Below are 27845 nucleotides of genomic sequence, written 5' to 3'. Positions count from 1 at the left end.
ATAAAATTGGGTCATGCCATTGCCCAAGTCATTGGCCCAAGCCATAGAACCTCGGGTTGATGTTCATCATATTTTAAGTATTTACATACTATATCATATGTTGAAATTAAGTGAAGTAAATAAATTTCAAATATGAATTTCAACGACTCAATTAATTAAGTTTTATTTTTGAAAAATTGTTAAAAGTGTAATTGTATTATATTTTAACTTTTATTACTAAAAATGTATTAAATACTTCTATGTATATTTATATTGATGTTAGTTAGGCATGTTAACAAAAGTATCTTAAAACATCATTAAGGAAATAAATATTTATTATTAGTGCGTGAGAAACATGAAATCCACATGATAATTTTTTATTTATTAAAATACATTACTACTTATTAATTAATCTGACATAATAAAATCCTTGTGTAACACTTACTGTTATTTATGACATAAGACTCACTCTAACAGTTACAGCCCACTAGAAAATTGTATAAAGTGGTACTAGTAATTATCATATTATATTTATTATAATATCAAATATTAATAATGCAAAAAGGTGTTAGAAAGCGTGAATTACGGAAACTCTTAATTTGGGGTAATTGTTTCAGCAAGGCATGCGTGACAACAAAGGGTTGTGTTGCTTCTTGTGTGTCTGTTCCATCAGAATTCCATGATCTCTTTTTCCGTCACCTTTGGCATCAACGATTAAGGCTTCAGTTTACATGCTCAGCAGAACCCTTTCCTTTGATTCTGAGTCATGATTTTCTAGCCGAAAAGTTGTGTGTGAGGTGTCAACAAGGTGTATAACTTATCCTTCTAAGGTGTCTCTATGTGCATCTTTATCTTCATTCCATCAATTAATTTTCTTCTTTAATTATTAATTTTGTATGCATATTCAATGGCTTATAGGGTCAAGGGATCGAATTGAACATCTTGGCCCTGCAATTCCTCTATTAGTTTCATCAGAGGATATTTTTTGGTATCATTTGTCTGGTTGTGACAAATGGGGGCATCTTCTGACAACGTTGACAACGTAACGGGGTTTATTCTGGCTGTCTCTTCCAGCATTTTCATTGGCTCCAGCTTCATAATAAAAAAAATGGGGCTAAAGAAGGCTGGGGCTACAGGGAAAAGAGCAGGTTCATGATTCCTCTCATGTTTTTTCTTTTCTTTTTCGCATGACAAGTGTTGAATTATTATTTTTTCAATTCTTATTTTTGTTTTTGTTTGACCAGCTTCGGGAGGGCATGCATATCTCTATGAACCTTTTTGGTGGTTTGGAATGATCTCTAGTAAGTGAATTTCAGTCTTTTTAAACTATTTCACTTCTGCATTTACTGGAGTAATGTACCGTGTAATATTCTTAACTGCAACACATGCATAAACCACCTACCTACTTGTTTTAATCTGTATAGGATTTCTTGCTGTGACCAATTGTGTTGCATGTTTGACCTAATTCTTTTTTAAATGTGTGATTGTATTCATCATGTTACTTTATATGATATACTTCATTTTGGACCTTTTTTCTAATCAGTTGTGCAGTTGAGTCATGTAGCTTCTAGACAAGATTTTAAGGTTTGGTGGCCTTGCCATGTCACCTTTTAGTATTAATTCTTTTTCTCAGGTAAAAACCGTGTTTTTAGCTTGAATATGATGCTTGAGCTTCTTAAATTTTCCAATTAAATGAAAGGTTTTGTTATCTTTATTTCTGTCTATCAGGGAATTACCATTTTACAGTTAAGGGTACAAGGATGTAGAATAATTTCTACATATTTGGGCTACCAAAAATTCTTGATTTCTAATCGATTTCTATCTCTAGTAACAAGTATGTAAGAGTAGAGATATTCTGGTCCTTTTACTCCACCAAGAATTGCATAAAGTGATGGTCTGAGATTATTACTCCTCCCTCTCTTGCAAAGATACAAACAGTGGAAGGATGATGACTATTTCCTTTTTCCATTCTTCTATGATATAATCTGATAAATGTTGACTTTATGTTTTATTTGTTCTTACTTTTGATGATAGTACATTACAAGTTACGAATAAAAGCAACGACCGAAGTAGGTGGACTTGACTTGCGAATTTTTATATTTGATGAAGCTTTGAAAGTTCAAGATTCGGACTGTTTTTATCATAAACTCATGAAAAATTTAGTCAGACGAAGGACTGACTGGGGTTTCATACTTTTACATTATATACAGTTGGGGAATATCTATACACCCCTTTTTTGTTTTATGCTGGCTTCCATATTCATGAGATTTTGTGAAAGAAATAAGCTTCTAATCTATTCAAACCTTAAGTAATGTTGAGTACGTGTCACTGCCGCTGTTTGTTACTGTTACATGTTCAAGAATTGAAGTTTCAACTTCATATGATTACAAAAAATGCCTTGGCAAAAATCGATGTTGGGCAATCTTACGCACGTGTGTTTTTGTGTGTCTATACATCTTTGTACTCTATAACCAGAAATAACGTATCTGCAAATATTCTCACTTCTTACTAATCTGATGAAAAATTCATCTACTAATTCATTATGTATGCTTAAATTTCGTAGTGATTGTTGGGGAAATAGCCAATTTTGCAGCCTATGCCTTTGCTCCTGCACTACTTGTAACTCCTTTGGGAGCTTTGAGTATAATTTTCAGGTACGGGGACATTGTATTCTTCGTGGCATTTGCTTCCTTTGAGACAATTGTGGATGCGCATCATCATCCATCAAATTTGAATTTGGATGCTGTTTTCATTTAAGAAATAATTGCAAACTAATATCACGATGCAGTGCAGTACTAGCTCACTTTATCCTAAAGGAGAGGTTGCACATATTTGGTGTGCTTGGATGTGCTCTCTGTGTGGTGGGATCTACAACTATTGTGTTGCATGCTCCCCATGAAAGAGATATTCACTCTGTTAAGGAAGTGTGGGAACTTGCTACAGAACCTGGTAACTTTTATCCCTGATTGCTTGGTTTCAACATTCTTAACCATTGAATGGATTCAAGGCATTTATGTATGATTAATTATGCTGACATTGACTTCTTTTATTCATCAACAGGATTTTTGATCTACAGCTGCGTAGTTGTGGTTGTGGTTTGCGTCCTTATTTTCTATTTTGTTCCACGATATGGGCAAAGCCATCTGATTGTATATGTTGGAATATGCTCTCTCACAGGCTCAATTACGGTATCCATTATATCCTCAATGCTCATAATATACCTACCCTCTTAAAGTTAATTTTGTTCCTTGTTGGGTAGGTTATGAGTGTGAAAGCAGTTTCAATAGCTTTGAAGCTCACATTTGAAGGCAACAACCAATTCGTTTACTTTCAGACCTGGTTCTTTACAATTATTGTCATAGGATGTTGTCTTCTGCAGATTAACTACTTGAACAAGGTAAACTTTAACTTATCTTTACTACATGTACCGTTGGTGACATGTATTCCAAAGTACGACTCGATATAATTATGCTAAAGTTAAATTTATTTTTCAAAACCTTTTGTATTGGTGATTAGAGTACTAGCATTGAAAATACTATTTTGTTTTTTCTAAGATCTTTAACATTTGAACTTGATGATTAGTTTGTATGTTATGCTTAAAAATATCTAACTATGCTTTTGTACAGGATTCTGTCATTTGCTAAATGGAAATGTCTGCACTTTTAATCTAATATTTGGCATTTGGAAAAGTTATAAGTTATAATAAAAGGTTTTCTGTGGTTTATTTATCTTAATTGACATTGAACTAGTTCATTTCCTTCCATGTTCAGTTAAAGATGAATAATACTCAACATGCAATACTTTAGAAATGGCATGGCACATACTCTGTGCACTTTCTTTAATAATTATAGTCAAGAATGCTAAAATCCTTGAAATAAGTGTAATGAGTTACTAGTTCAAGACAATATGATTATTGATTGTAATGCTATTTATTTATTTATTTTGGAGACATATTTCAGGCTTTGGACACTTTTAACACCGCAGTTGTATCACCAACTTACTATGTCATGTTTACGTCATTCACCATTTTTGCCAGCATAATGATGTTTAAGGTAACTAATTACATATTTTATATTGCTTTATACTTTTAGTTTAAAATGTGCTTGGGGATGCTACTATTTTTTTTTTATTAAGTCACTAGCATCAGTATATTATCTGCAACCCCAATTATGTTGACACCTTCGATAACATCAATAATCTGCAACATACTTAGATATTGTTGGTAAGAAAAATAAAATGTAGTATGTCGAAAGTAAGTCAATACATCTATTATCCTCTCTATGAGATACTTGAAACTTCGTCTTCATAAGAGCCATACAACCATCTATTGAAAAGTCTCCAAGGAATACAATATTAGCCCATTTCCAAAAGTTAGCACCCATTTCACATATTCATTTAAAACAATATCAATAACAAAAAGCCTGCTTTCACTTGGTGGATTCAGCCACATTATCAATATATGCCATTGTGCTTCCAAATCCTCAAATTTTGGAAGAACTATATATTATATTAAAATGCCTACGGGATATATAGCACGATAAGGACAAAATCCAATTTAGGTACTTCAGATATAAGATTCTTGTTTCACCTAGTTTTAGTTAGACTACGAAGAAAACTAAACTACCGGCGGAGTCAGAATTAATTTGACGAAAAATAAAATTTTTCCTTGTCATGATTTGCTTATAACTTGATAGTTTTTATTGTATATTTCAACTAGAGTGGTAACATTTCTAGAATTTGGATCGATCAAGGTTTACCCCCTTCGCAATCATGTCTAGAATAGGATTTTTCATAGCATTTAAAAGACCAAGAGTATACAGCGCAATCTAAGAAAAATTGAAGTTCTATTAAAACATACGGTGACAAATTATAATTCTTCTAAGGTTGAAAGGATTTAACATTTATAAGGAAGGATATGTTAATGATTACCTAGAAGATGCTTGAGTATGGTTATTACAAATTTATAATGAGCAATGAGATCATTAGAGAAATCATTACCGTACACCCTAGTAACATGAATAGAATAATGGATGATGAAATTTTGACAAGGTTACAATGCATGATTAACATCTACGATTGGTCAATTATCTGCATTGCTATATTGTCTTGTACACTCATCTCAAATCTGCAGTATAATTGCTCTTAAATAATATCTTCATCGGTAGTTTGCAAATGGATTGCAAATCATTAACTGCTTTTCTGCTTTGTTGATTTTCTACAGGAGTGGGACACACAGCATGCATCACAAATTGCTACTGAGATTTGTGGCTTTGTCACAATTTTATCTGGGACCTTTCTTCTTCACAAAACCAAAGATATGGGTAATAAACCCATACAGACTCCGGTTTTTACAACTCCAGAACGTGAGGATAATATCACATCGACTTGATAGCCATGTTGAGTTTAAACTTTAGCCTGGAAAACAGGGGTTTTTCATCTTTGTTTCCAAACTACAGAGGGTTTTCAAATCCTTTGAAGATTAAGCTATATATGAAATTTCAAGAAGAAGGTCAAAGAATGAGTGGTATTTATTGGTTTTAACTAGCTTGTAGTGTTAGGAAAGACAAATTAGAAAGTAAGAAGAGATAAATGTTACAAGCAGACAATATTAGAGATTAATATCATAATTTAGTTTCCTGTAATCTTTTTCTTTCGATTTTCCCTTTGGCAATTTCTATGAGCAGATGATTTTTGTGTGAAATTGTGAATAGCTAATACTCTAAAGTTAGTCTTCATATGAGATCACGATCCTTGAAATCCATTTGAAAGTCTTGTTATGGTCTTCACACCTCAATGTTGTCTTGACTCATGAATGAAAGAAAAAAGGTTGAATATTCATTTGGCTAGGTCTAATGTATATTTAAGATAAATATACATGTGTACATGTATATTTAAGATCAATTAAAAAGGATAAAGTCAATTTTCAAAAGATATTTTTCTAGCTAGGTCTAACGTAATATGCTTGATAGAAAGGACGAAAATAATAAAAAAATGAGATAATTTGTTAACTCCATTTGTTTATACTATGTTAGAATTATGTATATTCATAGCAAGATCAATCTTAGCTGAAATAAGGTAGTAAGTGGCACTTTTAGATAATTAATTATATAGCAACTATCATATAAAATTCCTCCCCTAGAACATAGATTAACCACTCTAACTTGGTGGTCAATTCACAAAATTTGAGTACGTAAAAGGAGAAAAAAAAAGATTAAATATGTTTTTGTTCTTTCAAGTTTCATTAAAATTTGGAATTAGTCCCTCTTCGAAAATTTTAAACAGTTTAGTCCTTCATTTTTATAAATACATGAATTTAGTCATTTTAATCAAATTTTGTTAAGTTTATTTGTCATTTCAAATGCGTTTTATGATAATATTTGAGTTAATATTGAAGCGAAAATATGTCAAATGGTATAAATAATCCAAATACTATCATGAGATGTACTTGAAAGGACAGATAAACTTAACAAAATTTGGTTAAAATGACTAAATCTACGCATTTATAAAAATGAAAGACTAAAATGATCCAAATTTTTGAAGAGAGACCAATTTCAAATTTCACTCAAATTTAAAGGACAAAAACATATTTAAAAAAAAATATATATAATAAGAATGGAGGATTGAATTGTATATCTAAAACTTTCGAAAATTTTCGTTATTCACCGTGATAAACATATTCATAACTTTTTTGTAGTAATAGTATGCTTTAATGAAATTTGATTTTGTTGATAAAGAATTAGAGGTATCTTCAATAACAGATCTATTTGACAAAAACTTTAAGGTATTGTTAGATTTGTTGATCCATTAAACAAAATAAAATGAAAAAATACGTGAACAGCAGGATTCGAACCTGCGCGGCAGAGCCCACATGATTTCTAGTCATGCCCGATAACCACTCCGGCATGTCCACAACTTTGATAGGCGCTTTCCAAGCTTTTATTTTATATAATGTAAATAATCTGATAAAATTTACTATTATTCTGGAAATAAAATTGGCCGGAAAATTTTTGGTTGCAGCTTTGGAATATAGCTTCTGGTCACTTCATTCTCCAGTGAATTATTATTTGGATATTTTCTCGAGAAAAATTAACTTTCCGGGAAAGTCACGCCGCACCTCTTATTCCAATTCCGAAACCGGCAAAGGTAAGCAAGCTCCATCCTTTTTTTTTTTTTTTTTATGTTTTTACATTTTCGTAGAGGTCATTCGATTAACTGATCGCTAGGTTAAATTCGCGGATTGAAAAGGCGAAAAAAAAAAAATTAAAGCAACTTGCACGATCTTGGCGTTCTCGATGCAATCAGAATCGCTATCGGAAAAGGTTTTGGTGCTCACGGAGGAGGAGGAGGAAGAAGAAGAGGAAGATTGCGCAAGCGTTAGCGTAGGGATTATTGGTTCCCGATGATTCCTCCGAGACGGAAGAAATGGACCGAGGCCGAGGAGAAAACCCTAATCGACAAGTACGGGGAGATGGTGGCGGACGGTTCGCTGGCGAAGATGCGGACTCGCGAGAAGAAGTTCAAGCCGATTGCTTGTCACGTGAATTCGGTGCACCACGTGCGCGATCCAGTGGCGTACCCTTGGCAGTGGAGTTGGAAGGACGTTTCGACGAAGGTGCAGAACATGAGGCACCAGTATCTACTGGTGAAGCAGAAGATCAAGAGGCCTGAGTTTTCGGGGTCCGGAGGAGGTGATTGTGATGATGGGAGTGAGTTTGATTGGGTGGAGGGGCTTACTCATTGGTCTAACTTTCTAAGGTACAAGGATGTGTTTGGGGATGTTGCACTTGTCGTTGGTGGTCATGGTGGCAATGAGTTGATGGCGATTGAGGATGGGGATCACGTGGATCGCCATGGGGATCATGGAGATGGGTTTCTTGCTGGTGGTGGGGGGATGGACATGGTTGAGTTTGGGCAGATGGGTCATTCTGGGGATGGTGATTTTGGGGCTGCTATGGATGGTGTTGACAATGAGGTGATGGGGTTGGGGTTTGAGTATGAGGCGGAGGAAGGGGAGGTGAATTACAATGGGAGTGGTCGGGAGAGGGAAGATGCGGCGGAGAATGGTTTTGTGTTTGAGGAGGAAGGGGAGGTGAATGGGTCAAGTTTGAAGAAGAGGAAGGTGGTGAAGGGGATGGAAAAGAAAGTGTGGCGGATTCTTGGTAACCAACTGGGGCAGTTGAGGGAAATGGAGGCGCGGTTTGAGCAGCGTGAGGTGGAGAGGGAGCGTGAGAGGCAGAGGAGGGAGAACTTGCGAGTGGAGCTTGATAAACAGTGGGAGAAGAAACTGGAGGAGAGGGAAAAGGAGAGGGAGGAGAGGGACAAGGAAAGGGACAAGCTTAGGAGGCAGAGAATGGCGGAGTGGGAAGCTATGGAGAAGGAAAATGAAGAGATGGAAAGGAAAAGAAGAGAGGAAGAATTGATTCATGAGAGGGAATGTGAGGAAAGAATGAATTGCAGGAGGCTAGAATGGAAGAAGAGGGTTGACGAGATGCTAAGCCAGCACCGAGCAGAAATGGGCCAGATGCAGACTCGGTTTCTTCACGAGCAACAAAATCTTACTAGCCAATTGCTTGGTCTATTCTCTCAATGGCCTGCCCAACCTGCTGGCCTATCTGATCATACTAGTGCCAGCAACCATTATCTTTCACAAATGATGCAAAATTTGCATCATGTGAATGGAATTGTTCATGGTGACACTAGGGTCGAGGGAGATAATCAAGAAGATCAATTCATTGTTGATGGATGATGTATCTCTTCTGCCATTTTGCGCATCCGGAAACATTTCTGTCACAAGAAGTGTCGAAAAAGTGCACATAACTGTGGAATGCATTTTTCATTGTACTTTCTTCAATTAAGTATGATTGTATACCTTGTAGTTTATAATATTTTAGTGTAACTAATTCATATAAATAATGCTCTTCATTTCTTGTTTTTGTCTGTACCGAACTACGAAGCCGAGTGTAAAGGTAACGTTTTTTGTCCAATACATGTTTTAATGCTTCTATTCTCACTTTCTATAATTTGAGGACCAATTTCTGTTTGATTTTTAATGTGCTATTCAGCCCTTTATAATGCTAATGAAACAGTAGATGATATCTAGACTTGTTCATTCTTTGTTAGTGTTTCCTGTTATACTTTCATATCCTGTATCCTATCCAAATTTTAACAATAAGGCAATCTTGGCCTTGTTTAACCCTTGTGCATGTGTCAGATGTGTTTTAAAGGGGATCTCATGGAGTAAAGAATCTGAGAGGTGTATTTAGATTTACTTTTTCTTCCTTACTTTTATACTCTTACATAGTAAACTTGTACTCTGTCATTGTTCTCTTTGTGATCGTTAGTTACTAGTGTTCTTCATATTTTGATTTCTTGTGTTGATTTCTAGTTTTGTTCTGCAAGATTATGGTGAGGAGCTACAATGAAGTTGATTGGTAACTTTACCAGAATCTTTTGTATAATATTTTTTAAATTGACATATATAGCTCATCTCGTCGTACCCTAATAGAAAATACCCTCTCGCATTCACCCTATTAGCCAACAATACATATTCACAAAACTGTCCCGTTTCCTGGAGTTTCATATTCTTTGCTAGTTGTTTAACCGCAAGACTTAACATTTGTTTTATTTTACAGTTACTAACATCAACTATTTGTATCGACTTTTAACTTCCAACCATGTTTCTTAACTGTCAAATGTTACCCATTGATAACTTTTGGTCTTCTCTTATATTATCCTAAATTCCCTGTACTTTTTTGGTGAAGTTTCCATTATTTTTAGAAGTATAGACAAACGAGTCAGTTTGGGTAAAATTTCAGAACAAGCATTTATTGAAGAAAATTCATTGTACTTTTTCAAGGAGTTAGACGGGAGTGCTTGAACTTGTTAGACAGTTGAGGTAAGTTAATTTTATACTAAATTACTAGGTTATTTTATGTACATATTATCTTCTTCAGGTAAACATATAGTTGGCGAGAGCTCCACCTGAAGGCTGTGGTTCTTATTTGAGAACATTCATGCATACGGAAAGCCCCACCTGAAGATTTTAGAAATTTCTTTGGCTTTACAATTTTTGGTTGGGACGGGGGAATTCCGACGATTGCCCAGCTTTTTGGTGTTATTTTTTAACGAACTTTTTCATAAAAGATTTTTAAGAGAAAAATAAAAATTAAATTAACTGTTTTACAAGTTAACTTAATTTATAGAAATTTTGTGTATAATTTTTTAAAATCTTTTATTTTTAACTTGGAGATAAACTAGCTTTAACCTCTGTAAATTTTATTTATTTTATTTTATAATTTTCTCTTGTTGAAATTCCTTTTGAAAAGGATGATTCTGGAAGGATTTTAACTGTCTTGTCATCTCTTGCTATGGTTGGCATTGTATTAACATGAATGACACCCTTGTCCATATAGAAGATTGATTTTCTGGGCAGACAGTGGGATTAAAATTTCTAATTCAAGAATTGAAGAAATCATCGCGACTGGTTTTGATTTATCTCTGACCGTTTGAAGAAGTTGAACATACCTCCCGATGTAGCCAGACATACGTGACTCTGATTTGAGTAAAATAATCCTCATAAATATGGTTAAATCAGCTATTGTAAGAGTAAAGGAATTCCTGAAAAGATGTTGCGGAGGCAATTGAATAATTTTTCGCTCCAAAAATTTGTTTTGGTCATTTATTCCATAAATAACTCTCATGATTAAAAAAAAATAGAGGAAAAAACAAAAATGAACTTTTCAATATCTCTTTTATAAGTTAAAAGTTATGATACACATATATCATCTATATATTGGATATGACACATATTTAATATGCTAATACACTAATTTTGAAAATAATAGGACATGACACGTGATATATGCATATTGAAAAATATATAATTTTTCTTAGAAACATAAAAAATATATGATTATTCTTGTATGAATTCAAATTAAAATCAAATATATTAAATATTTTTAACATAAAAATTTATAAATTATTCTCATCATAAAAATATTATTAATTTTTATATTAAATACTTCATTAATAAATATTGGTAAAGTATCCTAAAATATCAGATACGGAATACGTGACACAAATTGAAGTATAAATATATCATAGATTAAAAATAAAAGTTTAAAGAAATGAGAAACTTTGCATAGGTCACACTATACGTTGCCACATTGTTGAGTTGAGGTAGAAGGTAATTTTTGTGACAACAAAAAGGCATCAATGCACATTACATATATATAGTCATATGAGGACACTAGATGTAATCCACACAAAACGAGGAGTTGTGCTTGAACCATGATAAGTTCATTACACATCAAGCATGCAATTTATGGAGTCTAGTAGTGTACAATGACCCAATCAAAGTGCCCCATTTCTTGTGTAATGCATGTGGTGTATCCATTCAACCAGTTCTAATATGGACCCTTGTTTTACTTTTGTCACATAAAAAGGTAACTATGAAATGGTGATATGTGCATCTTATCAATGTCACATTGACCTCTTAGACTAAATACAAGCGTGGCATAACAAAACAATAGTTCACATAAAATCTCGACATATAGAAGATCCATATTCAATTAATAATAAACGATGAATTGTTTTAAGAGAAATACACAAATATGGGGATTTAAAACAAACTTCATTAAATAGAAAAAATAAGAACGTAACAAACAAATTGTACTAACATTGAATTGAAGACTAACAAGTGAATAAAATTTGAACTCAAAAAATGGTTAAAAAAAACTACAATAAAAAGATAAAGTCACTCTAAGTTTAATTAATCACAAAAGTTTAATTAATCGAAAAGGAAAGACTTCCAAGAAGTAGGAATTGGTTTTATACTATGTTTGTGGATAATAGTCATCATCTTAATGTATAACTCAACTTTCATGCTCTCATCTTACGACTTATTGTGTTCCTTTAGAGAATTTGTCTTATCTTTCATTTTTAGTTTGATTTTGCAATTTTTAACAATTTTTAGGAGATGTGGTAAATAAGGTTTAGGATACATGTTTGGAGCTAAAACTCATATTTCTCACACTTTGACCTTTGTTGATTGTTTTTGCTCATAACATTTTTTACATATGTCCAATTGAGCTTAAATTTGTTGTGCTGGATTCTAGACCCAACAAGATTTAATTTGAGTACAACAACATAGTTTTTAGAGCTTTGAGATGAATGCAATTCAAGTTGAAGATCATAACATTTTGTAATGGTAGAGAAAATAACTAGTGTAGGTTAAGTGTTTCTTTTATATTTTAGTGCATTTAGCAATTCTTAGACTAGGTTTATTTTTATTTTTACTTGTACAATTGGGTTCAACATGGAGTGGTCCATGAGAACTGAGCTAGGATAGAAAATCCCAAATTTTTATGCCAGCAGACAAGAAAATTAGCATGTGCACACATACACAATAAATGTCAAATTGTTATGTCAGCAGACAAGAGAATTAGTGGGCGCGCACACATACACAAACACAACAAATCCCAAATTGCTATGTTAGCAGACAAGAGAATTAGCGCGTGCCCACATACACACACACACTTGGAAATTTATTTTTTGACAATGTCGACGTGACATCACTTCATTGGATGAAAGAAATATTTGATGTGACTTGAAAATGGAACAAAAAGGTTTAGTGTGACTTGAAAAGAAAGCTTTGTCAAAGTTTGTCAAAGTATTATAGTCACACACACAAATGAGTGGGGTGAATTGGTTTGAGGTTAAAGTTTTGATTTTTAAAACTTTTCAACTATTCAAAATTTGTTTTTAATAAACTTAAATTTTATATGAAGCTATAATCAAATATCAAAGTATGAATCTCAAGGAAAGTATGTAAATGTTTAATCTTTCTCAATAGTAGCGAAATAAAGAGGACTTGCACAACCACCCAGAACTGCATATACACGTGTAGAGGAGTGGAGATGCATGACAAGTTTAGGTTCCTCACCAGGGTATGTTAGGTAAGAGGCAAAATAGTTCAATATGATAGGGACAACATTTGAGAGTTCTTTGGGGCAGCTGGAGCAATGTCTCATGAAGAGAAGGAATAATTTCAAAGCCTAATGAGGGATGTCACCCCTGAATAGCTCATTGCATTGTTATTCGTACCAGGGAGGACCTTTGAGTTGGAAAGGACAGGGCAACCATAGAGGATACCAAGGAGTAGTATGAAGACTTTAACACGAATATGGGTCACATTTCTATTTTCAAATGTGACCTCCAACTCTCATGTATCTAGTCTCACTATGGAGAATGCACAATTGATCTACTGCATTATGCAGGGCTATTTATTGGACGTGGCATACCTCGTCACAAAAAATATTTTTAAGATAGTTGTCTTAGAGCCAACATCAAGGGGTACTGCAAAGCCCCTAGCATTCTTAAGTTTGTTCACTACATTGTGCATAATGCAAGGAGTGGACATCTCCACTCATCCAAAGACAAAACAAAGGTTGCCAATTAATAAAGGTTATATACAGGCCAACTACGCAAATGAATTGGACAATGTGCAAGACCCAATGCCACAATCACAACCCAATGCTAGAGCTTAGTTTCAATTCCAATAGTTCAAACAATAGGAAGAAGCTCCACAATCCATCTTGTCATCTATCTCTTGTGTGCAACAACAACTAGCAGCCAACCATAGAGCTTAAACAACCATCCACCATATTCTCTTCAGCTTTGACCAATAACCCCTTTTATGCATGTCCCCTGAAGAATTTAGGATGTTCACAACTTGGCCTGGGGTCAATCCTTTTGAACAAGGGGGTTGATGCAACAACAACAATAAAATAACCCCAACAACCCTAACAAAAAACCAACCACAACAACACTAAGACCCAAGCAACAACACCAACAATGAAGTTAGTGAATAAATTTTTTTTAACTTTTCTGCACTTTAAATTTTGTCTTTAAAATTTTGTTTTAGAGTAGATTGTTTGATAGTTTGTATGCATGACCTTAGGTGATTATGTCTTAGGTGATTGTAAATACTTTTTGGAACATGGTTGGACTAGGTGATTGTACACACTCTTTGGAACTAGCAAAAATAGAATTGAACACACTCTTTGGAACTGTTTTGGAACATTAGAGATTGCAAGGAAGGAAAGATTGAAAAACCATTAGTGCTTAGTGAGAATCTAACACAATGCAAGGTAGTTCATGGCTAGGAGTTAACAAAGAGAAGTGAATTTGCCTTTGTGAGATGAGTGAGTCAAACACTTAATGGGAGAATGAAAGAGGCACCTTAGTGATTGAGCTACTGGTTTTGTGTTGAACTTTTTTATGTCTATTAAGTATGGTTGGCAAAGAAACGATCAGGACAAGTTTCTTGTGGAAAATACTACAAAAGCCAAAGCCAAATAGCTACCCTGCAGAACTTTGAATGAAAATACCTTGTTGAACCTTAGCCTGAAACACATACCATGAGTCTTAAATTGTAAGTAATCCAACCTTCTCATTATTTGGAAGGATGAAACAAATGTGTGTGTGTGTGTGCGTGCCATGAAAGGAAAATTGTGAGCTATGAAGGGGTGAAAAAGAAAAAAGTTAGGGTATGTTAAAAACATACCCAAGAAGAAGGAAATATAGCAAAAATTATTGAGTTGAGACACCTTAATAAAGAAAAGCAATGCATTAAACTAAGTCAATAAAAGGTGTACTCAATGGGAATGTACGAAAAAGAAAATGGGCTGCAAGAAAGAAAGAAAAAAGGCTGGAACAAACTCTAACTCATGGCATTAGCATATTTTTATTGTTTATTTTCCTTTTTAGCAATGAGTCTTGCTCATCTTGTAGAACAAAGTTCTTTGATAGCTCAACCACGTTACAAGCCCCAAAAGGCCTTAATGATCTTTGCCACTTATGTGTAGATGATAACTAAAAATGAAATACAAAGCTAAGTAGACAATTGCAAAGGTGTTGAGAGTGTAAACACTTTAAACACTTGGGAGGATACATTCTTGCATACTAAAAGGAAAATTCATTGAGACTCTGTGTTGATTCTGGGATGTGAATATGAACTGCATTTGTGTTTTGACTGATTATACATGATTTTCAATTAAGTATTGTGATTACATTCTCTTTAGTTTGGAATCAAAGAATATGAAATATGAGTTCTTATGCAAACCATGATTAGATATTTTTTTTGTTTTTGGGAAACCATTATGTGGATATGAATAGGCTTTTCTTGGGGACAAGTGATAATGTTGTCATTGACGCGATCAAATTAATACTACTTATCTATAACAACTTCAATATTGTTAAGAAAGTAGCCAACAAAATAGAAAGGATAAAGTAACCCAAAGTCGTTTCCTAACGAACACGGAATTGATTTCTAAAAAATTAGTTCTTATAAAAACTATACAAAAGAGTTAATTAAATGAAACAAGGAATGAAAGAATAAAATTTGAAAAAGATAAAAAAATAAAAAGATAAAACAACAATGATAAAGAATAATAGATTGATTCCACTGCTTTCTCAAAATAGATCCATCATCGGTTATCTAAAGATTATTGCTCAATTAATTATTGTTGTAGATTTACAAGTTAATCAATGTAAATTCTTAATTAATTTGTTGGTGTTCTCATTATTACCCAAAGTAAATTCTCAATCAAAAGTAAGAACTTTGTAGATTAATCATAGTAAATTTAACCAAAGTAGATTCTCAATTAAATATTACTATCCTTAATTATGTCCATTCTTTTACCTTTAAAATCAAGCAAAAAGCTAATTAACCAAAGTCCATTCTTGATTAATTCTAGTTAAAGTTTTCACCTCTAATCAAAGTACATTCTCAATCATCGGTAAAAACCCATGCAATCACATGAAAGTTTATAAATTTAATCAAAGTAAATTCTCCATTAAAATTAAAAACCTTTGAACTCATATGATTGATATGCATATAAATTAAAACATCTCACTAATTAGTTATGATGCAAAAATCATTACTTTTCACGTGATTCAAAAATAAAAGACAGATGAATTAAAACTTCAACAATAATAAAAAGAAGGTTAAAATACTCCGTTGATCCTCATTTTTGTATCAAAATCTCAATTTGGTCCTCGTATTTTTATTAGTCTCAATTAGGTCCTCATTTTTGTAAATTAGTATCAATTAGGTCCTCAGAATCTACAATGAAATTACAATGGAATCAACCCAATAAGTTTAGCACTTCATGAAATGCAAAATAAAATAAAATAGAAGAAGAAAGGAGAGAGGAAGAAATTAGGCCCCTCTAAAGGTTCCTAAATTCTGATGTGCCGAGCTTGTTTCTTCTACTTCCCCCTTGGTCTCTTTATATAGGACTTGGACTGAGCTTTTTTGTTGCTAAAATCTCTCAAATATAGTTTAAGATAAAGATAAATATTATTTATCTTCATAGTTATTATAAATATTTAACAATATTTGGAGAGATAGTCAGTTTTTAAAAATATTTAGCAAATATAGTTGGTTAATAATTTATGATATAATTAAATAAATTAATTATTTAAAGATATCTGATAAATTATCACCAAATAATATTAGTTTTCTAAATAAGCCATTTTCAATACTGTAGTCTAACTTTGCTAGGAAATCCGAAAAGATGAATATTGGCACTTAAACTCCTCTTGTTTGGCCAATCTTTGACCATATTTGAACATTTTGACCATCTTTTACCCATTGACTGTTTAATGAGGAGCTGGATTTTGAGTTGCTGAATCATGACACGTGTCAACATATGGTTGGACAAATTTGAAAATTAGGGATTGCCACATGGCATGATCTGAGTGCCTCATAGTTGATGAGTGGAAAGGGGGGTGAAAATAGACAAAGTTAGAGGTGTAAAAGTAGGTTTTATGTAGCCCATTTGGAAATAGGGGAGTGTATAAGTAATGTATGGGGTGCAAAAGTGATTTTTCCAGAACTTGTTGATTTTAGCCTTATTTAAAGGTGGTTTGTAACTTCAATCAATTTATTTTTCCACCATAAATGAGCTTAATCTTAACTTCAGCTACATCAATAAACGTTAAAATATTTAAAAATAATTTATGCAACTAAAATCACTTTTTAAGACATTTTTATCACACAAGTACAAATAGCCTAATTATTAGAACTGTTAATTAAATCACTTTTTAAGCACAAAAATTTAATTAAATACCCAGAATTAAACATTAAATGAGGGAAAAAATACGCACTCATCATACTCACACACTTATCCTGTTGCACTCCTAAGAAAAATTGAGTAATTTCAAAACTTTGTTCTGAGGTATTTTATTTCATATTTATACTGGATAAAAGGAATGAACATCACTAGAAATGAATCAATATTCTAGAAATCAAGTTATCATGCAAATACAAATGGAAATATTCTATTTTTCACACAAGAGTTAATCTTTTGAATTTACAAGAAAATCAAATATGAAAGATATCACTCAAGATAAAGTGTATATTTTCTCTCCAAAATTTGGTCAAGTGTTTTTGCTTGTATTTTCACTCAAAATACTCATGCAAGTAAACTCTCATTATACTTAACAAGACTCTAATATTCACAAACTTTCAAAGAAGTATGCATTCAAAGATCATGAGGATTTTTCATAGGTTATAAAGGGACCATGGCAAAGGTAGGAAAAATTTTAGGATTTTTGGGTTTTTGAAATAGTAATGTAGGAAGAATAATGGGGCATAATTTCAAAAACAACTTTTTTTCGTTTATTGCTTTGTTGCTCCTTTTGAAGAGCAATTATTTTTATTTTTCTAATTTTTTTTAAAACTCCATCATTTTTCCCTTTCTTTTTGCCATTTTTATTAATTTGTGGGTGAGGTACTCACCCGCACACTTTATTCCTCAACCATTCCTGACACAACCCACTAGCTCCTTCTTTCTTCATAAGGTAGAATATGGTCTTTTTCTTTTCAAGGTTATGCAATAGGCTTAAAACAAGAAAAAGAGGTTTAAAAGCTCAAAGGGGCTACCAATTGATTAATATGAAGGTGGACTTATTTGGCCAAGTAGCTAAAAATAAGAAATGCATCAGTCATATCAAATCATGCATATTCACCTAAGATGCACAATAAAATAATCAAGCTAAACATTTAAGTATAAACAAAACATGAGCAAGTCCCTCAAGAAAAATAGGAATGACACATGATGGTCCATCCTTTGCATTAAGGCTCAAGACTCATAAGGTCAAAACACTTTCACAAAATATTTAATCAAGAAATTATCAAATCAACTTAATTAGCAATTCATAGAAACAATCCACTCATATCAACATGACTTTTATTTTTCCAAAATTATGATCATCCCAATTATTGAATCAAATCCTAAAAATCCAATGTCAATATGTTTTATTGAAAGCAGGGAAATATTTTTGGTGGATTTCTCATGAGACATATTGTTTAAAAGTTTCACTTAGTAAAAAGTTAATACTTTCACAATTTTCTCAAAAAGAAATTACAATTTTTTTTATGAAAACAAAAACAAAAATTGAAAAACAGAAAAGAGAAAAATTCTACGAACAACTTGTCTCCCCCACACTTATTTCAAAAAAATGTTCTTGATGGACTTATTTTGGGGAGGAAACGGAAATTTTATGACTTTTGGCTCAATCTGGCCATATGTCAAAATTTATTTTCTTTAACTTTTTTAGATACAAGTTAGCTTGTACAATTTTTTTAATTTTTATTTTTATAAAAACTAAAAACAAAAACACATATTTTTGATTTTTTTAATATTTTTAAAATTAAAGACAGAAAATAAATATGTATCCATTTTTAATTTTCTATCAACAATGTTTTCAAAAGAATTTGAATCTAACATCTTTACCTATTGCAACAACCTTTCTTCTTTCTCTGCAGCCAGGTGAACAAAACTCACCACCGAAAACTTATTTGCATCATTCACATCAACAAACTTGATGTGTGGAGTGTGTGGCTGCAACTCAATTTGAATATCATCAGGTGCATTCAGATGGTTAACCAAATCATCAATAATCCTTATAATCTCATCTTGTGAGCAAAAATTTTCACTTGAAGTTGTTGACTCTGTTGCTTTATCATTAACCAAGTCAATTGTAGTAGTATATGCTTCAACTGCATCTTCGAATATCGTTGTTTCTTCAACTGCACTTGGTTCCTCCATTGTATTGTTCTCACAACTTTGCTCTTGAAAAAGATCATTTGTACTCATATCATCATTAAAAAATAAAACTTTATATTCACATTGAGCAACATCATATCCCTCAATAGATATGTTAGTGTGAGAATCTTTAATTTCTTCATCAGCAAATTCAACAACATCTTTAATAAAATTAATATGTCCATCAGTAGACATATTACATTGAGCAACATTATATCTGTCGATAGATATATCAGTGTGATGTGATTCTGATATTTGTTGATCTAACATTTGAATTGTGTACTCGTTCACATCAGTGCTCAATTGTTCCATCCTTTGATTCATGCTCCTTAACATTATCATTTCATCCCTTTGCTTAACTATCGTCTTCATAAGTTTTTCTAAAGTGGCCTCCACAACTTTATCTTTCATTAGTTTACTTAAATCTTCTAACATTTTTTCAGCTCTAGTGGCCAACTTTAGAAGCATATCTTCTATTTCATGACGAAGTGCTCTAAATTTTAGGATTTCAGCAAATCTCGGATGGCATTGGAGGGTGGTATTAACAGTACAAAGTAATTCTATAAAGTTGTTGTTACTTGCATCCTCCATCATGTCGTACAATACTTTATCATTTACATACCATTTTTGCTCAATATCTTTGCATCGTTGATCAGCTCGTAACCTTTCATCTATGGTGTCTAATTTCTCTCTCAGTCCATCTATTAATAACACAACTTCCCTATAGGATAGTCCATTGATTGTTGCAACTTGTTGTGATGGTGCATTTTGTTGTTGTTGAGAACCAAATGGAACATATGATGGTTGAGGTGAACACTTAGAATATGGTTGTTGCTCATGGTATGATGGTTGCTCATATTACACAAAAGATGATCTAGGATATATATCATTTAGTTGATGTATAGTTAACCTACTTAAATCAGGTGCAGAAGTAGGTGTAACCATTTGTTGTTGATAATCATATGAATCACGTGGTTGTTGTGGATAGTAATCATAGTTCACTTGAAAATCACACTATTGATTATTTTCATATGAAAAACTATTTTTCATTTTTTAGAGAGGTTTTCTAAAAATAAATAAGTTGAAAGGTTGTTGAGTAGACTTCCAGGAAAGAGAGATGCGTCTTAATGGACAACTTAAGTACCTTATCTTTCCTTAGCCAGAGTGTTTTTCAACTAGTTTCACAAATTTCACAACAAAAATCCTCAAACAAAAATTATGCTTAAAAATAAAATAAAAATGACTAAAGAAAATAAAAATAAATGTTCGGAAAAAAAATAAAGAAAAATAAAATGTTAAGGATAAAAAAAATAAAACAAAACAACAATAAAAAAAATAAAATAAGAAGTAAAATGATAAAAATTCTAACAGTATTCCCCGGCAACGGCGCCAAATTTGATAATGCTGTCGTTGACACGATCAAATTAATACTACTTATCTATAACAACTGTAGTATTATTAAGAAAGTACCAACAAAATATAAAGGATAAAGTAACCCAAAGTCGCCTCCCAACGAACACGGAATTGATTTCTAACAAATTAGTTCTTGTAAAAACTATATAAAAGTTAGTCAAATGAAACAAGAAAGAAAGAAATAAAATTTGAAAAAGATAAAAAAGTAAAAACATAAAAAATAGTGATAAAGAAAAATAGATTGATTTCACTGCCTTTTAGATTAATCATAGTAAATTTAACCAAAGTACATTCTCAATTAAATATTACTATCCTTAATCATGTCCATTCTTTTACCTCTAAAATCAAGCAAAAAGCTAATTAACCAAATACATTCTTGATTAATTCTAGTTAAAGTTTTCACCTCTAGTCAAAGTACATTCTCAATCATTGGTAAAAGCCCATTCAATCACATGAAAGTTTATAAATTTAATCAAAGTAAATTCTCAATTAAAATTTAAAACCTTTGAACTCATATAATTGATATGCATATAGATTAAAACATCTCACTAATTAGTTATGATGTAAAAACCATTACTTTCACGTGATTCAAAGATAAAAGACATAGATGAATTAAAACCTCAACAATAATAAAAAAAACAAATAAATTATTTCATTCTAACCTTAGAATCCATAATGAAATTACAATGGAATCAACTCAAGAAGTTTAGCATTCCATGAAATGCAAAATAAAATAAAAATAGAAGAAGAAATGAGAGAGAAAGAAATTAGGCCCCCCTAAGGGTTCCTAAATTCCGATGTGCCAAGCATGTTTCTTCTGCTTCCTCTTTGGTCTCCTTATATAGGACTTGGTGATGTGAATTGCATATGGCCCAAATGGAGGATAACTAACGCACCACGTTGATGTAATTTAATTTATTTAAATAAGGCCCCAATGTTTTGTGTAATTTGTTGACCAAATTGTGTTTTGGGTTAACCAATTAATGAGCTTTAGTTTTTCTTTATTTTTAAGTTAAATAAGGGCCCATTTTCCAACTTAAGAACCAACCTTTGGAAGACCAAGAAGACCTTTGTTGAATGGTTGTGGATGACTTTTGGTTGCCTTAAATTCAGTTACAATCAGCAATTCAGTAGTGAATTATTATTAACTTGAGTGGATCATTAATAGCTTTAATGGGTTGTAATTAAAAATTATGTCTCTTTTGTAATTCTGATGGTTAAAGCTCCTATATAAACTAAATTATTCTTATCAATGAAATCAAGTTGAGTTTTGTTCAGAAAACTATTAGAGTTTACCTCTTTTATTTTAGTGAGAGTGATTCTCCTATGTTCTTGAGTGATTCAGGAACCCCTGAGTTTTATCAAAGGTCCTTCCTCCCTTTGTGTGTTTAAACTCATATGCTTATCTTCCATTCTTAGAAATGTGACGTCTATCAATTTTCACTTCATCTTCTTATCTATTTCCGTTTTCTTGTTTTAAACAATTTCTCAAATTTCTTACTTATTAGTATTCCAACATAGATAGATCCATAAAACGAATCTACCCCTTTAGGTTCACATAACTTGGATTAGGCTTTTCTGTTGCTAAAATCTCTCAAATATAAGATAAAGATAAAGATAAATATTATTTATCTTTATAGTTATTATAAATATTTAACAATATTTGGAGAGATAGTTAGTTTTAAAAATATTTGGCAAATATAAGTGGTTAATAATTTGATATAATTAAATAAATTAATTATTTAAAGATATCTGATAAATTATCACCAAATAATATTAGTTTTCTAAATAAGCCATTTTTAATCCTATAGTCCAACTTTGCTGGGAAATCCGACAAGATGAATATTTGCACTTAAACTCCTCTTGTTTGGCCAGTCTTTGACCAGATTTGAACATTTTGACCATCTTTGACCCATTGACTATCTAATGAGGAGTTGGATTTTGAGTTGCTGGATCGTGACACATGTCAACATATGGTTAGACATATTTGAAAGTTAGGGATTGCCACATGACATGATCTGAGTGCCTCTTAGTTTAGGAGTGGAAAGAGGGGTGAAAATAAACAAAGTCAGGGTGTAGAAGTAGGTTTCCTGTAGCTCATTTGGAAATAGGAGAGTGTATAAGTAATGTATGGGGTGCAAAAGTGATTTTTCTAGAACTTGCTGATTTTAGCCTTATTTAAAGGTGGTTTGTAACTTCAATCAATTTATTTTTCCACCTTAAGTGAGCTTAATCTTAACTCCAGCTGCATCAACAAACGTTAAAATATCCAAAAATAATTTATGCAACTAAAATCACTTTTTAAGACAGTTTTATCACACAAGTTCAAATAGCCTAATAATCAGAACTGTCAATTAGATCACTCTTTAAGCATACAAATTCAATTAAATACCCAAAATTAAATACTAAATGAGAGCAAAAATACGCATTCATCAACAAACAAAAAACTAAAGTTGGGATATGTTGTTAGATATCTAGTTTACTTAATATTGCATATCATTTTGACACTTAGCTTCTTTGAATTTGACATAAATCTTAGTGAAACAACCCCTTTTACTTTAGATTATATGGGAAACCATTATGTGGATATGAATAGGCTTTTCTTGGGAACAAGCAAAAAACTAAAGTTGGGATATGTTGATAAATGTCTAGTTGACTTAATATTTCATATCATTTTGACACTTAGCTTCTATGAATTTGACATAAATCTTAGTAAAACAACCCCTTTTACTTTAGATTATACGGGAAATCGTTATGTGGATATGAATAAGCTTTTCTTGGGGACAAGCAAAAAACTAAAGTTGGGATATGTTGATAAATGTATAGTTTACTTAATATTGCATATCATTTTGACACTTAGCTTCTATGAATTTGAAATAAATCTTAAATTCATTTAAACTAAACAAAAACGTTTCATAAAGGAAAAAAACTGAAAAATGGAGTGTTAACACATTTTTTTTAACTGAACAACAAAGTGTAAATGGATTTCATTACAGAATCGGAATCAAAGGTTTACAAGAGATAAAGAGAATGTTAGAAATTTAAATGGTGTAAGGAATCTAACTCAGATCATCCTCGACCACTTTGTGTTCGTGGTTGATCCAAGTATAGCTACATCATACACTAGGGAAGACTCAATCCCACTGGCCACTTTGTGCTCGTTGGAATGTGAGTAACCCTTATACAATGACCCTCAATCTCTCACTTACACCAAGAACATTGAACCCTAGCTCTCACCAAGCATTTATCTCTCACATACTACCAGGGCTCCCCCTCAAACCCTAATTCATCCCTTTTAAACCCCTTTTAGAAAGTGAGCCAAAAACCAAGAAAAATTCCTAACCTGATTCCGTTGCCCTGAATCCAGAATCGCAAGTCTTAAACCAAAGGTTTTGCGCCCTTGATCAATTTAATTTCTCCTTCTTCGTTCATCATGACTTAACCGTCTCACGCTCCATTTTGATCTTCAAATCGTCTCCTTTGATCACGATCAGAGCCTACGTTGGCCTCCCTCGGATCAGATTCCCATATAAGCTTTCTCTCGTATCAGGTTTCAACATGAAGGGCTGCGACATCAGATTTGGTTCCGGTGCGCATGTTGTAGAGAGCTCACCTCTTTTGATCAGCACCGTAAACTGGATCAACCACTAATAAGTGAAACGTGCATTTTGATGAGAGGAGGGCTGGTCAAGGCTTTATTTGACCAAGGCAGCAGGGACTGATATGCAAATAAGAAAAGAAACAAGTCAGGTTTTAAAATTGAATTTCAGTAAAATTAAAGAACTTCCTAGCAAACAAAGCTAATTTATTCTACAAAAGGGGAATTCTAAAGAAATAAAACTAAATGCAAAAAAAAATCTATTAAAACTATCTTTTTTATCACATTTTATTGAAAACTAAATTTTCCTAAGCAATTAACAAAAAACTAGTTAATTAAAGACAAACTAAAATTTATTTAAACTAAAAAGAACGTTTTAGAAAGGAAAACTAACACAAAATGGAGTGTTAACACTACATTATCAATTTGTCCAACTTTATCACCATTCCATTAACAAACTCGATTAGAGCATAAGTCATTATTTTATGAAACTAAATCCTTGTGGATATGACCTTGTTGTACTACAATTGCACAAATACACTTGTTGGAAAAATTAGATTCTTAATGGACCATCAACACTTACTTCGAAAGACTTTTGTTCCACTGGTTAAAACTCAACCATTTGAGTACAACTCTCACCAACTTACTCTACATAGAGAAACACATTAGATTAGGAATTTGAGCACACCCACAAGACCTCAAACACCCATAAAATTTTACCAACTTCAAGAAGAAAACATGCAAGCATAGTCAAACCACATGAAAGCATCCCTTCAAACTAAAAAAACTAAGAAAAGCTACAATGGACTTACCTCCAACCACTTCTAACTATTTCCATAGCAATTCCTGCTCACAGCAAGCCCATAATGACTCTTTGATCTCAAATCAAACGAGTAGCTTACCTGCAATCCTAGAGAAAAGCGAGAGAGAAACGCGAAAAACAAGATTTTAGGGAGAAGAACTGTTGGTTAACAATACAACTCAATACTTGTGAATTGTGTTTTCTAAGTATGTTTTTCTTAAAATGATCAAACACAGAGTTACACATATTAAGCTTCTTGACCCTCTCATGAAAACTTGTCCTTTTTTATTCTACCTCATCACTTTGTTGTCACACTCACGCGTCAATGAAGCACCTTCTCCACATAGCCAACATGCAACTGAACAAATCAATACAAATAATGTCTAATGCTAACCACCACCACCACCACTCGTTTAACCAGTGTAGTTGCATATATCTTCTGTTATTCGAATTCACACTCATGATGTCTTCCCAATGTCAACATACTCAACATCTGACTAGTGCAACTACACCTCTCATCTAAGACTCAACCAACACTACCAACACAATAAAACCCTACCACAAGGCACCACCTCATCTACCACCAACACCAAACTTATTTACTCTTTTATCAACTATTTTGACAGTCCTTATAAATGTTGACTCTAAATTGAAGAAAAATATAGAAGAATAAATTTATCAACCTCATTTTGCCTAACCCACTGGGAGCTTATTGCATTTAATGAACTTTTCTAGAATAGACATTGTTTATATAGTAGGTAGACTCAATGTTTTAATGAGGATAATTGAGATGTACTTAGAAAACTTATGGGATAATTGTGAGGTACTATGTATTATGTCATTAAATATAATAGATTCTAGTTGGTTCAATAGATCATATGAGTCAAAAATTCACAAGTGGTTATTTGTTTACATTTGAGGGTGGTGCAATACATAAATGTAAACCAATAAAACAATTATTGCAAGATTGACAATGAAATCAAAATTTGTTACTCTTAAAATGATTGAAAGTTAAATTGAGTGGTTGAAAAACTTCCTATTAAATATTCCATTAAGAATGAAACCAACTTCATCAATGTCAATATATTGTGATTTCTAGTCAATAATGACTATAGCTAAAAACAAGTTTTACATAAAAAAAAAGATATGTAAAATTGAGAGATAGTTTGATAAAGTAGGTTCTAAAGAGTTGAATAATTTCCATTGATTATATTAAGTTAAATCATAATTTAACAGATCCTTTGATCAAACCTTTAAAGAGAAACATGAGTTTAGAAATATCAAGGGGAATGAAACTCAAGTCAAATAAAAATAAAAGAGTGATGGAAATCTAACCTTGGTGATTGGAGATCCCATTAATAACATTTTATATGGGTAAAAATAAAGTCACTTGTTAATTTTGCTTGCACTAAATTGATTTAAATAAATTTTGTGCATACCTATGATGTGTCAAAGTGTTAGATATTGCATTATTGAGATAACAAACTTTATTGTTAAATTCTATGTGGTACAAGGAACCTTAACTTTTAACAAAGTTTTTAATAATTTTACAAGTGATATCTAATTTGTAACATACATGTAACAAAGTAACGCATATTAGTGTTAAGTGAGGCCACTTGTATGAGATATCTTGATAAGATCTCTAGATCACTTGTAAATGTTGGACAGATACATGATCTAATAAGTATAACACAAAGATAATAACAAGAATTGGGGTGTATACTTTGATTGATTAACCCCTAACACACACTAAGTGATTTTTTTTATTCATATTATATAAACTACATTATGTGTTAATTTAAGCTTGGTTCATATAACTTGTTATTTATTTCTTTTTGCCTTTTGTAATATATGGGTGATTGTTCTAATTTGAGAACTAATAAAGAAGCACTGAATATGGTCTCAATTTATTGTTTTTCGAAGAGTTTGCATACCAAGACAGTTCATATATCTTCAAAGTGTATAACAATGATTGTGAGCCTCACAAGTATGAAGCTTTGAGTCTCATTTAGACTTTTGGTGCATGTTTCAATTCAAACTTTTGCAAATTTCCCCTTGCGTGTGCGATAAAGAGGTCTAAGCCATTTGTTTTATTTCATTATTTTTATCTTTTATTAATATAAATGCTTATCTGTTTTTCTATTTTGGCTATGCTAGCATTGGGCTATCTTGGCTCCATGTTTGCGGGGTTCTTGTTTTCAGGAGTAGTTTAAGAGTTTGGGAGGTTTAAAATAAATTTAAAAATAATAGGTTTTTATTTAAAATTTATTTTTCGAGATTTTTTTATGCAAAATTATTAATTAAATTGTTGTAATTAATTTATTTAAGTTTCACATTGTTCTCCAATTCCAACTCGTGTTCATCCCTTTTTTAATTAGAGACTTCATGTCCATTATCCATCAAAAGACTAAACCCTAACCTAGTTAATAATCAACAATTTAATTCAAACAAATATTTCAATTCCTCATCAAAATATATGTAGAAAAGCTCTCAAGATCAATAAATTAAAAAGTATCAAAAAATAAAATCAGACAAAAGAAAAACATTCCAACTCCTAATACAAATTTAACAAATAAAATAAAAACAAAAAACATAAATAGAAAGAAAAATAATAAATAAGATTAAATTGAAAAAAGAAATAATACAACCACAAACTAATATGTGACACAATTGTGACTTGACACGTGAATAATTTTTTTGAAATTAAAAATTTTTTTAAAATTAAAAAATTAAAAAAATTAAAAATAAGTAAAAAGAACCAAGAATTAATACTGTTTAAAAACATTATTTATTAATATTATTAGTGAAAAGAACTAAATTAATTAAAATTTGATAAAAATAAAAATTTAATTAAACATAAAATAAAAATAAAATCAACTTAAATAAAAATATAGAAAATAGAAACTAAATTTATATTATATATATATATATATATATA

The 27845-nt window shown here is 31.9% G+C and overlaps 2 protein-coding genes and 1 non-coding gene across 4 annotated transcripts; 2 read left to right on the top strand and 1 right to left on the bottom strand.

The window, feature by feature from the left end:
• The first annotated feature begins 570 nt into the window (after positions 1-570).
• LOC114176102 (putative magnesium transporter NIPA1) lies at positions 571-5621 on the top strand. The gene is made up of 9 exons (XM_028061033.2): positions 571-787; positions 898-1127; positions 1224-1280; positions 2543-2633; positions 2768-2928; positions 3040-3167; positions 3239-3376; positions 3939-4031; positions 5201-5621. The coding sequence occupies exons 2-9, from the start codon at positions 992-994 to the stop codon at positions 5366-5368; spliced, it is 972 nt and encodes a 323-aa protein (XP_027916834.1). The 5' UTR covers positions 571-787; positions 898-991; the 3' UTR covers positions 5369-5621.
• A 1187-nt stretch (positions 5622-6808) lies between these two features.
• On the bottom strand, positions 6809-6889 carry TRNAS-AGA (transfer RNA serine (anticodon AGA)). The gene has a single exon. It is a non-coding gene; the product is annotated as a tRNA-Ser (tRNA).
• A 75-nt stretch (positions 6890-6964) lies between these two features.
• Positions 6965-8963, top strand: LOC114178758 (uncharacterized). Of its 2 annotated transcripts, none has more exons than XM_028064834.2 (2): positions 6965-7122; positions 7203-8963. In XM_028064834.2, exon 2 carries the CDS (start codon positions 7379-7381, stop codon positions 8723-8725), a length of 1347 nt encoding a protein of 448 aa, XP_027920635.2. In that variant the 5' UTR covers positions 6965-7122; positions 7203-7378; the 3' UTR covers positions 8726-8963. The 2 variants fall into 2 exon arrangements, with proteins under 2 accessions (XP_027920635.2, XP_027920636.2); XM_028064835.2 differs by having other exon boundaries at positions 6972-7122; positions 7225-8963.
• Positions 8964-27845: the final 18882 nt, after the last annotated feature.

Source organism: Vigna unguiculata, chromosome 3 (assembly GCF_037176805.1).
Source record: "Vigna unguiculata cultivar grain cowpea cultivar isolate G323 ecotype 2 chromosome 3, ASM3717680v1, whole genome shotgun sequence".
Lineage (NCBI taxonomy): Eukaryota > Viridiplantae > Streptophyta > Magnoliopsida > Fabales > Fabaceae > Vigna > Vigna unguiculata.
This window is presented reverse-complemented; position numbering and strand designations above follow the sequence as displayed.